Genomic DNA, 17424 nt, shown 5'->3' with positions numbered 1-17424 from the left:
TAAGCCCTGCAGATAATAAACCCTGCAGATAATAAGCCCTGCAGTAATAGAGCTAAGAAAAACCGTCCCAAATCTTTCTACATTTGAGGGGGGGAGGAGTTAGTCCATAAACAGGTGAATGCAGTGTGTAACGTGTTTGCTGTTGATGAGTGGATGGAGAACACTTAGCCAAGTGATAGTCTTTTGCTTTTTTGTCTGAAACTTTATTTTCCTGTGGAGCTTTCCCCATCCCCGTAAATTTGTTCTTCATGTTGCCACCTAAGTGAACTTTTCAATAAAAACACTTGTCATGCTAAAAAGTGTTGTTTTTAGCATGTTCTAGTCTTAAATGTCATCACTTAGACTAGAAAATCGACTCAGTAGGAGGTCCTTCTTGACCCCAGCTTTTTCTCCAACCTCCTCTTCCAATTATCCCTGTTCTACTTAAGCCTCTAGACATGGCAGACTTTTTCTATAATGGGCCAGGTGGTACATATTCAGGCATTATCGACCATAGCGTATCCACGGTATCAAGTCTGTGGTCATAGCTTGAAAACAGCCATAGACAATACTTAAGCGAATGAGCGTGGCTTTGTTCCAATAAAACTTTACTTACGGACACTGAAAGTTGACTTTCATGTAAGTTTCATATGTTATATTTTTCTTCTCTTTTCTTTCCTCAACCATTTGAACATGTTGACTTGCTGGCTGTGTGAAAGCAGCCAGCAGGCCAGATATGGCCCATAGGCCACAGTGTGCCAGTCCCCGCTCCAGCATACAAGGATGGTTTTAGTCCTCTCCATCCTCACCCGATCCCGGTGAATCATGGCTTAATTCTGCCTTCTGTGTTGTTTGAGTTCCTGTTTTGGCCGACTGCCTTATGAATCATGAAGAGGAATAGGTAAGAGTATGTATGTAGGAAGTAGGACTTTGTGAATAGAATCAGTTTCTAAGTCCTCCCCAAGAATTTTACTCTTCTCTCCTCCCATACCCCAACCTCACTCTCCTGCATTCCCAAAGCAGTTTATAAGCTCTTTTCTTGCATTTGCTACACTACTTTTCAGTCTTTTAAAAACTTTGTTTTATTGAAGTATGGTTGATTAACAATGTATTTCTACTGTACAGCAAAGTGCCTCAGTTATAATTAACTGAGTTAATTCTTTATAGTTAAATGAGTTAATTCTTTTTCGTATTCTTTCCCATTGTGGTTTATCACAGGATATTGAATGTAGCTTCCTGTGCTATAGTAGAGACCTTGTTGTTTATCCATTCTCTATATAATAGTTTCTGCTAACTCCAAATTCCCAATCTATCCCTTCCCTATCTCCCTTCCTCCCTGGCTACCACCAGTCTCTTCTCTCTGTCTGTGAATCTGTTTCTGTGTTCATTGGTGTTGTATGTTAATTCCACATATAAGTGATATCATATGTTATTAGTCTTTCTAACTTCACTTAGTATGATAATCTCTAGGTTTATCCATGTTGCTGGAAAATGGCATTTTTATTATTAACATTCTATCATGTGTGTGTGTGTGTATATATATATATATATATATATATATATATATATGTACTACATGTTCTTTATCCATTCCTCTGTTGAGGGACATTTAGGTGCGGGAAACCCGGGTTCAATCCCTGGGTCGGGAATATCCCCTGGAGAAGGAAACGGCAACCCACTCCAGTATTCTTGCCTGGAGAATCCCATGGACAGAGGAGCTTGGTAGGCTACAGTCAACGGGGTCACAAAGAGTCGGACACGACTGAGTGACTTCACTTTCACTTTCCATGTCCTGGCTATTGTAAATAGTGCTGCTGTGAACGTTGGGGTATATATACCTTTTTGAATTACAGTTTCCTCCAGATATATGCCCAAGAGTGAGATTGCAGGGTCATATGGCAACTCTGTTTTTAATTTTTTGAGGAACCTCCATATTGTTTTCCATAGTGACTGCACCAGCTTACAGTCCCACCAACAGTGTAGGAGGGTTCCCTTTTCTCCACACTCTCTCCAGCAATTGTTATTTGTAGATTTTTTTAATGATGGCTGGTGTGAGGTGATATTTCATTGTAGTTTTGATTTGCATTTCTGTAAGAATTAACGATGTTGAGCATCTTTGAATGTGTCTGTTGGCCATCTGTATGTCTTTGGAGAAACGTCTGTTTAGGTCTTATGTCCATTTTTCTATTGGGTTGTTAGGGTTTTTTTGTTGTTGTTTCTGAGTTGTATGAGCTGTTTGTATATTTTGGATATTAAGCAAATATTTTGCAAATATTTTCTCCCAGTCCATAGGTTGCCTTTTCGTTTTGTTTATGATTTCCTTTGCTATGCAAAAACTTTTTAAGTTTGATTCGGTCCCATTTGTTTATTTTTTCTTTTATTTATATTGTCTTGGGAAACTGACCTAAGAAAACGATCGGTACTATTTATGTCAGAGAATGTTTTGCCTAAGTTCTCTTGTAGGAGTTTTATGGTGTCATGTTTATTTTTTAGTTTTTAAGTCATTGAGGTTTTTTTCTATATGTGGTGTGAGGTTGTGTTTTAACTTCATTGATTTACATGCCAGTGTTCAGCTTTCCCAGCACCACTTGCTGAAGAGACGGTCTTTTCTCCATTGTATCTGTAACTCCAACATATTCTTAATCCTTTGTTGAAGATTAATTGACTATAGATGTGTGGCCAGATAGTCTTTAGATTCTAGTCTCAGTTGAAAATTTTAAGCATTTCTGGGGCTTTTCTGGGACAAGAACCATGTCTTATTCATCTTTATAGTCACTGTACTTTGTCCGGTGTCTGGCACTCAATAGATGTTTTGGGACTGGACAACCTAACCTGAACCAAGACAGTAGAAATTGGTGCAGGGAGTGGGAATTGGTGCAGTAGAAAGTGGTGCAGGGACTAGAGCAACAGAAGAGCCTGCTGACTGGTTGGACTTAGGGGGACTGTGCAAACAGGAAGAGAGAACTTCTGGCTAGGTGTCTGCCTTGGGTGGTGGAGAAACTGAAAATAGAAATCTGGAGCTGCGATGAGAGGTCTTGACACGTTTTTCTGTTTTGTTTTGTGTTAATATCATCAACATATGGAGTTTGGAGGAACACCCCCCCCCCCGAATAGGGGGAATTGAGTATGATAATTCAATTAATCCTCACAATAACCTGTAAATGACTACCAGCATTTTATCAGTGAGCAAACTGAGGTGCTGTCAGATAGACCAGAAATTTGAAACCAGGTCTTTTTACTTTAAAATCCATGTCCTTTTTATGTTATTATGCCCCTGCCTTTCAGGAGAGTTATATAGGTGCTTAGCGATACTAAATGCTGAACAGAAAATCAAATAAGATGATATTAAAAGTGTCCAATTCTTTGCTATCCCGTGGACTGTAGCCTGCCAGGCTCCTCTGTCCATGGAATTCTTCAGGCAAGAATTCTAGAGTGAGTTGCCATGCCCTCTTCCAGGGGACCTTCCCAACCCAAGGATCCAACCCGAGTCTCCAATCTGAGCCCCCAGGGAAGCCCCAAAATTGTCCTTAGTTGTGGCAAACCAAAAGGTCACTTGCAACCTTAGGGGAGCGGCTCTGGAGGAAACCTGCTCTCTTCTGAGATGTGCTGTGGGGGTCTTGGAAATGGCATCTGAATCAAGCTGTGAAGAAACCATGGCTGAGATGGGACCAGAGAACTGCAACCAGAGGAGGGAAGCATAGTGAAGGTTACAGAGGACGTTTGCCTGACTGTTCTAGGAAAGCTCTCAGACTGTAACCCTCCAGAAACAGTAGACTCGGCGGTGGGGGGGGGAGGGAGGAGCTGTATAGACACTCATCTGAACCCTGTCAGTGAGTGCTTCATTTGTTTCTCACAGATGAGCCAGCTGAAGAGTCATACTACATAGGTATGGAATGGCCTGAATTGGTTCGTGGAGGTGAATCAGGTGTATCTCAGTGATGGGGAGTATGGAGTATGGTGTCCCTCTTTGATTAGGTTGGCGACTAAGCCTTAGATAAGATCCCGAGGAAAACGGTATGAAGCATAGCTGATAGCGGGCTTCCCAGGTGGCACTAGTGGGAAAGAACCTGCCTATCAGTGCAGGAGACATTAGAGACACAGGTTTGATCCCTGGGTTGGGAAAATCCCCTGGAGAAGAGCATGGCTACCACTCCAGTACTCTTGCCTGGAGAATCCCGTGGACAGAGGAGCCTGGGGGGGCTGCAGTCTATGGAGTCTCAAAGAGTCGGACACGACTGGAGCAACTTAGCATAGCTGATAGTAGTTTTCTGCCTTGTATATGAATAATATATTTTTTTAAAAAGCCTGAAGAGAGTGATTTCCTTTAAAAAATAGATTCTTTGTTTTACTGACAATTATTTATTTATTGTGGAACTCAGAAAACATAATCTTTGACAATAAATTGCTGGGTTTAATAGGTCGTGATGCTTTGTGATGCTACAAAAACAATATAGAAACAAAGTATTGTTTGTTTAAGAAACCTATAGTCTAACGATAGAAGCCTCTGGTCTTTTTTTAACTTTTTTTGTAATTGAAAGTACTCTGACTTCAGTATTGTTAAGAAAGCATTTAGGAGAAAAAGATTGAAATTATTAGAAAATATTGTTATTTTAGTAGTCTTATGTTCATTGTGTTCTACGTTCCTTAGTACTAAGTGCCAGCCTTTAACAATATTTTAAGGAACTTAGAAGAAAAAATACAGTAAGTTTTAGATTATTCAAGATCTTAGATTAATGCCTGCTTGTTAGAGTATTTCAGAACATTGGAATCTCTCTTAACTTTATTTCCTTTTAGGCTTTGATTAATTATTACTGTCAGGAGAGATATTTCCACCATGTGTTACTTGTTGCCAGTGAGGGAATGAAGAGCTATGGCAGTGACCCAGTCTTCAGGTTTTATCATGCCTATGCTACATTAATGGAAGGTATGTGCTAATTATTAAGCACTCTCACAAGTTTTAAATTCTTATTTTGCACCAAGAATAATTTTTCACTTTGTGGTTTTGATTTTCAGGTAAAATTCAAGAAGCTCTTCGAGAATTTGAGGCTATTAAAAACAAACAAGATGTATCACTTTGTTCTCTAATTGCACTGATATATGCTCATAAAATGAGCCCTAATCCAGGTATAGTATTTACGTATAATGCTTAGACTGTTTTTTCTACTCAGTTTATTTTGATTTTTGTCAATTACCTTAACCTTCAGTCTGTTCATACTGTATTATATATTGTCTGTGGATACTATTAATATCATATTTGTTTCATTGTCCTAACAAGACCTTAAGTTTATTAAGCACAAGAAATATGAGTCTTCTCTAGCTTTCATATTTCTTATATCCTATGGCAGAAGTTTCATTAGTCTGTAGGTATTGTTTGAATTAATACAAAGGTGACTATGTATTACCAATGGTTAAACCAAAAAATGACAGCTCAAAACAGGCTTATACCTAAATTACTCTGTAGCAGCCGACTTTAACTTGTGTGCATATATAGTTAAATGCGTTTCCTCTCTTCTACTATGTCTTAAGCTTCTTAAAAGCTCTTATATCCCCCAAGGAGGTTAGCTCTTTTTAAGATACTCAGTAAATTTTTATCCAGTAGTAGGTTGGGAGATATGATTAGATTATATAAGGAACTTTATACATAAACTGGCAATCAAAATTATGTGAACTGTCTTAATATTTAGTGTATCTTAATGGCTGAGGTAGAACAGTATTAAAATTTTAGGTAATAACAAATAAATAATATTGTATTCATCCATACATATCTAGTAACAGCTAATAGCATCATAAAAAGATCTTGTTTCAAGTAATTGGACACTTACCAAATGTCATAGAATTTTTTTAAATAATAGAAAACAGTTTTTTCTTAATTAGAGTATCACTTACATCCTTCCCACACATATACTGTACAAATCAATAAAATGTTATTTAATATGTTTATCTTGTAAACAGATCTAACAACTAGATACTTTCTGCAAGGGACTGTATCAGATAAAGCAAGGGGTTCTCAGCCTTAGGGTGGTAGACCAGTACCTCCTGTCAGATCAGTGGTGGTATTAGATGAGGAATAAAATGCACAATAGATGTAATGCACTTGAATCATTCCCAGACCAGCCCCCTCCAAGTCTGTCATAACATTGTCTTCCTGGGACTGGTCTCTGGTGTTGAAAACATGGGGGACTGCTGAAGAGGAGCCACAAGAATTGCAAGAAGTGATCTGCAATATCAGTTTATAATTTAGTTGGGAAAGAAAATGTTAAACCCTCAAAGATTAAATACTAATGTTATTATTAAGTAAAATGATACAAAATAAAACAGATGAATCCATAATTAATTGAAAATGGCCTGTACTGTTGATCCATAGCAGCAGGCTGGAAGGGTTTTGTGGAAATGGAGATTGATCTTGTAGGGTTTGAGTATAAAGCATGTTTGTCAGACAGGAGAACTTGGTGGGCAAATATGTCCAAATGGTTCAGGACTCGGCTGCTCTCTGGATCCCCTTTCTTTGTGCTCCAGCAGCACTGTGTATAGCTGGAGCCAAGAGTTCGCATAGGAAAGCTGATGTAGTCAGCTCAGGTCAGTCGCTCAGTCGTGTCCGACTCTTTGCGACCCCATGAACTGCAGCACGCCAGGCCTCCCTGTCCATCACCAACTCCTGGAGTTCACTCAGACTCACATTCATCGAGTCAGTGATGCCATCCAGACATCTCATCCTCTGTCGTCCCCTTCTCCTCCTGCCCCCAATCCCTCCCAGCATCAAACTCTTTTCCAGTGAGTCAACTCTTCGCATGAGGTGGCCAAAGTACTGGAGTTTCAGCTTCAGCATCATTCCTTCCAAAGAAATCCCAGGGCTGATCTCCTTCAGAATGGACTGGTTGGATCTCCTTGCAGTCCAAGGGACTCTCAAGAGTCTTCTCCAACACCACAGTTCAAAAGCATCAATTCTTCGGCTCTCAGCTTTCTTCACATTCCAACTCTCACATCTATACATGACCACAGGAAAAACCATAGCCTTGACTAGACGGACCTTTGTTGGTAAAGTAATGTCTCTGCTTTTCAATATGCTATCTAAATTGGTCATAACTTTTCTTCCAAGGAGTAAGTGTCTTTTAATTTCATGGCTGCAGTCATCATCTGCAGTGATTTTGGAGCCCAAAAAAATGTAGTCAGTAAGCCTAAAAAAAAAAAAAAAAGTAACAAAATATTTTCTTCCTGGAAACAAGTTGTCATTTAATTGTTTATTCCCAAGAATACTGGTTCTGTTGCAAAATGTGATTTCCAGGACACTAAAAAGATGGAAGCAGAAGTATTGTTTAGAGACACTGGAGTCCTCACTGGACTTTGCATAGATGATGCTGAGTGGGCTTGAACTCAGGAGAAGCCCAGAAACCTGTCAGTCTCCCTGAGAAAGGGCCTAGATTGTTCTTGTACATTCTTCTTGAATATTGATGAAAGCCGTGGTTATGAAAAGGCGGTGATGCCTTAAGAACTGGAGCTGATATCTGGCAAGAGCCAGCTTTGTGAGCTAACTGATTCTCCACTTGATGGAAATGTAGGCATGAAGGTGCAATGCCTGCTTCTCCCCTGTTAAGTTCTGTTTCTGTATTACGACTATTTGATGAAAACTTCTGAAGGTGTTACATGGGCGTGTTGGGCAGAAGGGATATCTTGTCAAGCAGTCTGGCCCTAAAGGAATGGGATTTTGTTTCCTAAATTCAAAAAGTTGTACCTTGGTAATCCTTCACTTAAGTTTGTATCACTAGAATTAAATGGAAGAGTCATGTACCTTGCCTTGGTAGCCATTTCCCTCAACTTTCACATTTCTTTTTCCTACTACCTGACTGATCCACATTCTGATTCGACTCAGGATTTGGATCTAATTGACATTTGTGTCCTAAGCATATACATAACAGATTAAATAGAAGCGATTAGAGTTCTAGAAGTCACTCAGTCATGTTGGATTCTCTTGTGACCCCATGGACTGTAGCCTGTCGGGCTCCTCTGTCCATGAGATTCTCCAAGCAAGAGTACTGGAGTGGGTAACCGTTCTCTTCTCCAGGGGACCTTCCCGACCCAGGGATTGAACCCACGTGTCTTGTTTCTCCTGCATTGGCAGGCAGATTCTTTACCATTAGCGCCACCTGGGAAGCCCATTAAACTATATAAGTAGCAGCAATTATACCACTTTTCATTGGCCTATGACAGCAGCCTGACATATGTTTTAGAATTGGATTAAGAATTAGGGTAATTTGACTACTAGTTCTGGATTTTCCCTTAATAATTGTCCTATATTAGAGTCATTACTAACTTTTTTTTTATGTCTTGAGAATGACATAAACTGTAGGATGGCAGTGTCGTCACAGTAGTTGTTAGCTACACATGGCTGTAGAGCATTTGAAATGTACTTGATATGAATTTTAAATTTAATTAATTTTTACTGGTAGTTGATTCAGTTGTTAGAAATATGTTTAGGATAAATATATGATTGTGTTTTTTCCAAAATAAATTTCATGAAATCTAAGTATATATCAAGATTTTCTGAAGAAAATTTAGCATCTTAATTGAGATGTGCTTTGTGTAAAGTGCATATCAGAATTTAGAAAGAAGGAGAAGAAAAGGAAATTATCTTCTTAATTTTCAAATCCAAATGAAATGATCATTTGGATATATTGGATTAAATAAAATATATTATTAAAATCCATTTTACTTCTTTCTTTTTACTTCTTTATAGCTACTAGGAAATTTTAAATTACTTGGTTCAGTTCAGTTGCTCAATTGTGTCTGACTCTTTGGAACCCCATGGACTGCAGCATGCCAGGCCTCCCTGTTCATCACCAATTCCCAGAGTTTACTCAAACTCATGTCCATTGTGTCAGTGATGTCATCCAACCATCTCATCCTCTGTCATTCCCTTCTCCTCCCGCCTTCAGTCTTTCCCAGCATCAGGGTCTTTTCCAATGAGTCGGTTCTTCGCATCCAGTGGTCAAAGTATTAGAGTTTCAGCTTCAGCATCAGTCTTTCTAATGAATATTCAGGATTGATTTCCTTTAGCATCAACTGGTTGGATGTCCTTGCAGTCCAAGGGACTCTCAAGAGTCTTCTCCAACACCACAGTTCAAAAGCATTAATTCTTTGGCTCTCAGCTTGCTTTATAGTCCACCTCTCACATCCATACATGACTACTGGAAAAACCATAGCTTTGACTAGATGGACCTTTGCTGGCAAAGTAATGTCTCTGCTTTTTAATATGCTGTCTAGGTTGGTCATAATTTTTCTCGCAAGGAGCAAGCATCTTTTAATTTCATGGCTGCAGTCACCATCTGCTTTGATTTGGGGGCTTGCATATTTCTTGCATTTATTTCTACTAGTGTTGCTATAAAGAGAAGAACTATATTCTCTGCTGTTAATCATCTGACCTATCATAAACTCTTGATCTAGAATTTAATTTTCACTTAATGTGTTTTTCCCTTTCCCAGATAGAGAAGCTATTCTCGAGTCAGATGCCAGAGTAAAAGAGCAGCGTAAAGGAGCTGGACCAAAAGTTTTGTACCATGCAGGCTTGTTTTTGTGGCACATTGGTCGGCATGATAAAGCGAGAGAATATATTGACCGAATGATCAAGATATCAAATGGGAGTAAAGAGGTAGCTGATTTTCTTATTTTGAAATAGTATCATTAAAGAAAGCTTAATGTTATTTATATATTCAGTGGTATTCTCTGTTGTTGCCCACTCTGTGCTCACTTTATAAGTAACAGCTTTATTTTAATATTTTATAAAATTCTGGTTTTCTTAGGTTGCTTTTTTTTAATGCAGTCTATTAGCTCTTGACGAGACCCCTTCCTGCCTCCTTCCCTCCCTTCCTTCCTGTCCTTTCTCTTTCCTTCCTTCCCACTCTCCTTATTGAACTGCTCTAGGTACAGGGCACCTTTGTGTGCACTGTTAATAGAAAGATAAGAAATGCATAAGCTTTACTTTCGTGAATGAATCACCTAGCAGTGTTGTAGAGCACATACCCAGTTAATATTACGAGAAAATTGACAAATGGAATGAGAAGTATGATTAAAATGTGCAGGGAAATATTAGTTAGCATTTATTGCTCATTTACTTTGTGCCTGGCACTATTCACCCATTACATAAATGTTAGGAGAATGAAGAAGAATTTCTTGAAGGAAGTAGTGTTTGAGCTAAAATTAGAAAGATGGATACAGTTTCCAGCAGCAAAGCTTATGGAAAAGGGAATTAGATATACCGGAATGGGAGATAATATGGAAATAAGGAAAACAAGGAGACATGTAGGTTCTGGGTACACTGAGAACCTCACATCAGACCAGAGTTTAGGGTAAACAGAAGAGAATGGAAGAAAAGGTTGGAAAAGTAGATTGGGACAAATTGAAGGATCTTGATGGGTAGGTACAAATATTTGTATCTAATTTGATATGCATTAAGGGTCATTGAAGATTTTTAATCATGTCAGTGATACTTTAAAGTGAAAATTCAGAATATGAATTTATCAAAGGTTTACAGGATGAACTGGCCTGGGAAGAGACCAGAATGCAGGCCCCTTTGCAAAGGTAGTACTTTCTGCCAAAAGTTTTAAGGATCTACACTAAAATTATACAGTGGATAGGAACTTGAGAATTATCAAATACCTGCAGGAATTTACAACTTACTATAAGTAGTGCAGGAAAGATAATGAGGTGTCAGATATCAAGGATGTCTGAAGTTTTAAGCCTGGACTATTCAGAGACCAGTTAACGTGGATAGAAGATACATTGGGATGAGAAGGTAATCTTGGAGAGAGATGATGTATTTGCCTTTAGACATGCTGTATTTCAGGTACTGGCAGAACAGTGAGATGGAGACAGTAGATGAACTTTTGGAAAGAAGAGAAAAAATTAGAAGAGGTGTTGGACTAGAAATAAAGGTTGGGAATCATCCACAAGTTTGAAACAATTCAAATAAGGACAGTGACCTAGTGAGTAGAAGTAGCATTGTTTAAGAATTCTTACCCGGGAGGGGCTTCAGGATGGGGAACACGTGTACGCCTGTGGTGGATTCACGTTAATGTGTGGCAGAACCAGTACAATGTTGTAAAGTAATTAGCCTCCAATTAAATAAATTAAAAAAAAAAAGAATTCTTACCTGTCTTTTCAGGTGTAATACAGGGAAGTAAATATGATCTTAGTTAAAGATTTAGAAGATTTAGTAATTCACCTAAAATTCTTTTTTACAAAGAAGCAGATTTCATAATTTTTTATTTGGCATTAAGATTGCCGGGAGAAATATCAATAACCTCAGATGTGCAGATGACACCACCCTCATAGCAGAAAGTAAAGAGGAACTAAAGAGCCTCTCGATGAAGGTGAAAGAGGACAGTGAAAAGGTTGGCTTAAAGCTCAACATTCAGAAAACTAAGATCATGGCATCTGGTCCCATCACTTTATGGCAAACAGATGGGGAAACAGTGGAAACAGTGTCAGACTTTATTTTTGGGGGCTCTAGAATCACTGCAGATGGTGGCTGCGGCCATGAAATTAAAAGACGCTTACTCGTTGGAAGAAAAGTTATGACCAACCTAGATAGCATATTCAAAAGCAGAGACATTACTTTGCCAACAAAGGTCTGTCTAGTCAAGGCTATGGTTTTTCCTGTGGTCATGTATGGATGTGAGAGCTGGACTGTGAAGAAAGCTGAGTGCTGAAGAACTGATGCTTTTGAACTGTGGTGTTGGAGAAGACTCTTGAGCGTCCCTTGGACTGCAAGGAGATCCAACCAGTCCATTCTGAAGGAGATCAGCCCTGGGATTTCTTTGGAAGGAATGATGCTGAAGCTGAAACTCCAGTACTTTGGCCACCTCATGCGAAGAGTTGACTCATTGGAAAAGACTCTGATGCTAGGAGTTCTTGGGGGCAGGAGGAGAAGGGGACGACAGAGGATGAGATGGCTAGATAGCATCACTGAGTCGATGGACGTGAGTCTGAGTGAACTCCGGGAGTTGGCAATGGACAAGGAGGCCTGGCATGCTGCGATTCATGGGGTTGCAAAGAGTCGGACATGACTGAGCGACTGAACTGAACTGAACTGAAAAAGAGAAATAATATACGAGTATCCATCTTATTTCTAATCCTATAAACCTTACAGCCCATTGGCTTACTAACATTTTTGAAGGTAAATGTTCATGACTGCTTCATTTTTAAATTTCTGAGGGCATTTTATCTTTTTATTTGAATCTCACTGAACTAGTCAAAGAGAATGAGATAGTTGCCAAATTATCTTAATATTTAATAAATGTGCAACAAGGAACTTCTTCCTCATCTTATTTCATTTGGTCTCTTTCACCCAAAAAAGTAACAAATTCTTATTTATGTATTGAATTACATGTTTAACAATTATTAATAATAGTTTACTTAAAAAGCCCCATGTAAGAATATTGGTTATTTAGCATTAATGGAATATTTTACAAACTTCTTCATATTAATACTGACTATAGTAGTAATCTTATTTTTTTTTTTTTTTGGCTAGTTTCTATTTTCTTTCTTTTTTTTAATTAATTTATTTTTTATTTTACTTTACAATTCTGTATTGGTTTTGCCATACATTGACATGAATCCACCACGGGTGTATATGCATTCCCAAACCTGAACCCCTCTCCCACCCCCCCTCCCCACAACATCTCTCTGGGTCATCCCTGCGTACCAGCCCCAAGCGTGCCATATCCTGCATCGGACATAGACTGGCAATTCGATTCTTACATGATATTATACATGTTTCAATACCATTCTCCCAAGTCATCTCACCCTCTCCCTCTCCCACTGAGTCCAAAAGTCCATTATACACATCTGTATCTTTTTTGCTGTCCTGCAGACTGAAACTCATAATAGTTCTCAAGACTCTAGGCTGGCAAGGGCTTGAAAGTGATTTTATTGTAGGTTTTTAATAAGATTATTCAATAGAGTGATTTTTGTGACTGATTACAAATAAGAATGATGTGGAGTTTAACTCCATCCACTTTTGTTTCTTTCATGTCCAAGAAAAAAAAAATTAGAATTATTTGTTTTACAGGGACAGATTTTGAGAGCATGGCTTGATATTACAAGAAGAAAAGAAGCTTATACTAAAAAAGCACTAAGATACTTTGAAGAGGGATTGCAAGATGGGAATGATATTTTTGCTCTACTGGGTAAGGTGAGTTGGAGTTAGATTAATAAAATGTTTTAAAATTTATTTGTAATATATCTGAAACCCAACAAAACTTAAGTAGCTCAAAATGATGGTTTTAAATGTTACTTTCAACTCTCAACTGCATTTGTATGGGATGATGAACAGTAAACTAGGGAAAAGTACTCCCTGCCAAATTCTTAAATCCTGGATCAATTTTCATTGTTTTTGTTGTTGCTGCTGTTAGTTGTGATGGTTCCTACATTATTTACTCACCAAACATGATGTGTCTTAATATGTGTGAGGCATCACACTAGATGCTAGGGATACCCTGAGCAAAATAAAGCATCTTTCTTTTATGAAGCTTATATTCTACTGGTGGAGAGAGACAATAAACGAAGTGAATTATATAGTATATTAGAAGGTGATAAGTACAATGGAAGAATATAGAGCGAGAAGTACAACTGGGTATGAAAGCAGTTTTAAATGTTGTAGTCAGAGAAAGTGACATTTGAGCAAAGATGTATAGGAGGTGAGGTTTAAAGCCATGTGGGCCCCTAGGGAGAGCATTACAAATAGATGGGTAGAGAGTTCATATACCTTAAGGCATATTCATTTAGTCTGGAGACAAAAGCAAAATGAGTGAAGGGGAGAGAAGTGAAGGATTGAGGGAAAGAAGGTGACTGTCAGGGCAGGTGGGTATGGAAGGGACGGGGATGAGAAGCTGGCTGCTTCTGTAAAGCCTTTGGCTCTTGCTTTGAACTGGGTAGATTGGCAGCCAATGAAAAGAGAAATAACATGATCTCACTTACCCATACATTGGCAGGGATAACCAAGTGGCAAAGTCATTAGAAATCATTGGTGAGTGGAAATGTTTAATTTGGACTCTTTCTTCAATCCCATTGATGACTTTGAATGCCTTAAATTTTTTTTTTAAATTTCAGCAAAAAGAAACTAAATTTATATTAGGAAAACAATCTATTAAATTAGTGATTTGGGGGAGGAGATAAAAAAGAAAAAGAGGATTATTAGTGTCTTGGCTACTGCCAATATCCCTACATTGCCGTTGTCAATTTCCATGGCTAGTGAGCTTGTTCAGATGCTTGTCATCAGGACAACTAGATTTTGTACTGATTGGATTCAGGTTTTGCCTAATGGCGCTGCTACAGCTTATGGGCATATAACAAGTTTTTGTTTTTGTTTTTTTAAGTTTTTCTGTCTCATTTCTCTTCCTCTCTAGTCCTTAAAGCAAAGCTAGTAGATAATCTTCTCAGGTAGGGCCATTTCAAGTGTTAATATAAGCAGCTTAGGAGGATTTTCCCTTTTCCTCTAATACTTTTTAGACTAGTTTAAATTCTTTTTCTGATATAACCCATTCCAATTATGTATGTATTTTTCAGTTCATTCAGCCAGAGGCTTGCATTAGTTGAATTCCAACCAGGAATGATATGAACCAATTATATAGCAAATTTCAGTTCAGTTCAGTTCAGCTGCTTAGTCGTGTCCGACTCTTTGTAACCCCATGAATCACAGCACAGCACGCCAGGCCTCCCTGTCAATCACCAACTCCTGGAGTTCACTCAAACTCATGTCCATCGAGTCAGTGATGCCATCCAGCCATCTCATCCTCTATCGTCCCCTTCTCCTCCTGCCCCCAATCCCTCCCAGCATCAGGGTCTTTTCCAATGAGTCAGCTATAGCAAATTTAGTTTCATTTAATATGATATGTTGTGTTCACGTGGGAGGTAATGATCTAAGGAAGTACTAGATATGCTCTGTTGGCATGATTTTGTTATTTTTAAGTTACCAGCTATTCAGACAGATTCCAAGGGTGTCTATGTATTTTTAAAAATTATCTTTTTTTAATATAAATTTACTTATTTTAACTGGAGGTTAATTACAATATTGTATTGGTTTTGCCATACGTCAGCATGAATCCACCATGGGTATACGTGTGTTCCCCATCCTGAGCCCCTCTCCCTTCTTTCTCCCCGTACCATCCCTCTGGGTCATCCCAGTGCACCAGCCCCAAGCATCCAGTATCATGCATCGAACCTGGACTGGTGATTCATTTCATATATGATATTATACATGTTTCAGTGCCATTCTCCCAAATCACCACCCCCTCCTTGCCCTCTCCCACAGAGTCCAAAAGACTGTTCTATACATGTGTGTCTTTTGCTGTCTTGCATACAAGGTTATCATTACCATCTTTCTAAATTTCATATATATGCGTTAATATACTGTATTGATGTTTTTCTTTCTGGCTTACTTCACTCTGTATAATCGGCTCCAGTTTCATCCACCTCATTAGAACTAATTCAAATGTATTCTTTTTAAAGGCTGAGTAATATTCCATGCTGTATATGTACCACAGCTTTCTTATCCGTTCATCTGCTGATGGACATCTAGGTTGCTTCCGTGTCCTGGCTATTTATAAACAGTGCTGTGATGAACACTGGGGTACACGTGTCTCTTTCAATTCTGGTTTCCTTAGTGTGTATGCCCAGCAGTGGGATTGCTGGGTCATAGTGAAAAAAAAAAGTGAAGTCACTCAGTCGTGTCCGACTCTTTGTGACCCCATGGACTATAGCCTATCAGGCTCCTCCGTCCATGGGATTTTCCTGGCAGGAGTGCTGGAGTGGATTGCCATTTCCTTCTCCAGGGGATCTTCCCGACCCAGGAATCAAACCTGGGTCTCCTGCATTGCAGGCAGACGCTTTACCGTCTGAGCCACTTCTGCTGGGTCATAAGGCAGTTCTATTTCCAGTTTTTAAAGGAATCTCCACACTGTTCTCCATAGTGGCTGTACTAGTTTGCATTCCCATCAACAGTGCAAGAGGATTCCCTTTTCTCCACACCCTCTCCAGCATTTATTGCTTGTAGACTTTTGGATCGCAGCCATTCTGACTGGCGTGAAATGGTACCTCATTGTGGTTTTGATTTGCATTTCTTTAATAATGAGTGATGTTGAGCATGTTTTCATGTGTTTGTTAGCCATTTGTATGTCTTCTTTGGAGAAATGTCTGTTTAGTTCTTTGGCCCATTTTTTGATTGGGTGGTTTATTTTTTTGGAATTGAGCTGCAGGAGTTGCTTGTATATTTTTGAGATTAGTTGTTTGTCAGTTGCTTCCTTTGCTATTATTTCCTCCCATTCTGAAGGCTGTCTTTTCACCTTGCTTATAGTTTCCTTTGTTGTGCAGAAGCTTTGAAGTTTAATTAGGTCCCATTTGTTTATTTTTGCTTTTATTTCCAATATTCTGGGAGGTGGGTCATAGAGGATCCTGCTGTAATTGATGTCAGAGAGTGTTTTGCCTATGTTCTCCTCTAGGAGTTTTATAGTTTCTGGTCTTACATTTAGATCTTTAATCCATTTTGAGTTTATTTTTGTGTATGGTGTTAGAAAGTGTTCTAGTTTCATTCTTTTACAAGTGGTTGACCAGTTTTCCCACCACCACTTGTTAAAGAGATTGTCTTTACTCCATTGTATATTCTTGCCTCCTTTGTCAAAGATAAGGTGTCCACAGGTGCATGGATTTATCTCTGGGCTTTCTATTTTATTCTTTTTTACTATTACTGTATGCCATCGAGAAGTTCAAATAATTTATTTTGATGCCGTCAGTGGTATCATTGGATGGTTCTCACACTTTTCCTTTAATGCTATGGGAATATAATCTCAAACTGATTTCAGGAATGTATTGCAGTTATACTGAGCATCTGTTGAGGCAGATGCTCATTTAGAACTGAGATATTCTAGGACTAAATTTACTCCTGAAGGGGATTCAGTAACACTTTAAAAAAAATCTGACATATGATAAATAGGCCTCATCATCTGTTCTTAAAGCACATACTATATTTGTAGATTTATATTTTCTGACCATGAAAGTAATTACATGTACATTGTAGAAAAATTTTAGAATACAGTAGTATCTGAATTAAAAATAAATATCAGCATTGGATATAATCAGGTAAATTTATTATATTATAAATGATATCTCTTTGTTTCTTAAGTATAGACCTACAAATTAACATAATGACCTTTAATGGCACCTGAAATCTTATTAAATGAATATGCTGTCATTTAATGCTATGTGGCCATTTTGGGTTCAGTTCAGTTCAGTCACTCAGTCATGTCCGACTCTTTACGACCCCATGAACCGCAGCACGCCAGGCCTCCCTGTCCATCACCAACTCCCGGAGTCTACCCAAACCCATGTCCATTGAGTCGGTGATGCCATCCAGCCATCTCACCCTCTGTCATCCCCTTCTCCTCCTGCCCTCAATCT

The 17424-nt window shown here is 38.6% G+C and overlaps 1 protein-coding gene across 2 annotated transcripts in view; it reads left to right on the top strand.

The window, feature by feature from the left end:
- The window catches only part of TTC21B (tetratricopeptide repeat domain 21B), a 96773-nt gene that overhangs the window by 1055 nt on the left and 78294 nt on the right, over nucleotides 1-17424 (top strand). For both annotated transcript variants that reach the window (XR_005719091.1, XM_040229258.1), the window contains exons 2-5: nucleotides 4774-4903; nucleotides 4993-5103; nucleotides 9456-9622; nucleotides 13043-13165. Coding sequence is in view for 1 of the 2 variants with exons in the window: in XM_040229258.1 (XP_040085192.1) it covers nucleotides 4774-4903; nucleotides 4993-5103; nucleotides 9456-9622; nucleotides 13043-13165 (531 nt within the window). In the remaining variant the exon portion in view is untranslated. The remainder of the gene's footprint in view (nucleotides 1-4773; nucleotides 4904-4992; nucleotides 5104-9455; nucleotides 9623-13042; nucleotides 13166-17424) is intronic.

Source organism: Oryx dammah, unplaced genomic scaffold (genome assembly GCF_014754425.2).
Source record: "Oryx dammah isolate SB20612 unplaced genomic scaffold, SCBI_Odam_1.1 HiC_scaffold_27, whole genome shotgun sequence".
In the NCBI taxonomy this organism is placed as follows: domain Eukaryota; kingdom Metazoa; phylum Chordata; class Mammalia; order Artiodactyla; family Bovidae; genus Oryx; species Oryx dammah.
The sequence above is the reverse complement of the archived record's forward strand: the minus strand, read 5'-3'. Positions and strand labels throughout refer to the sequence as shown.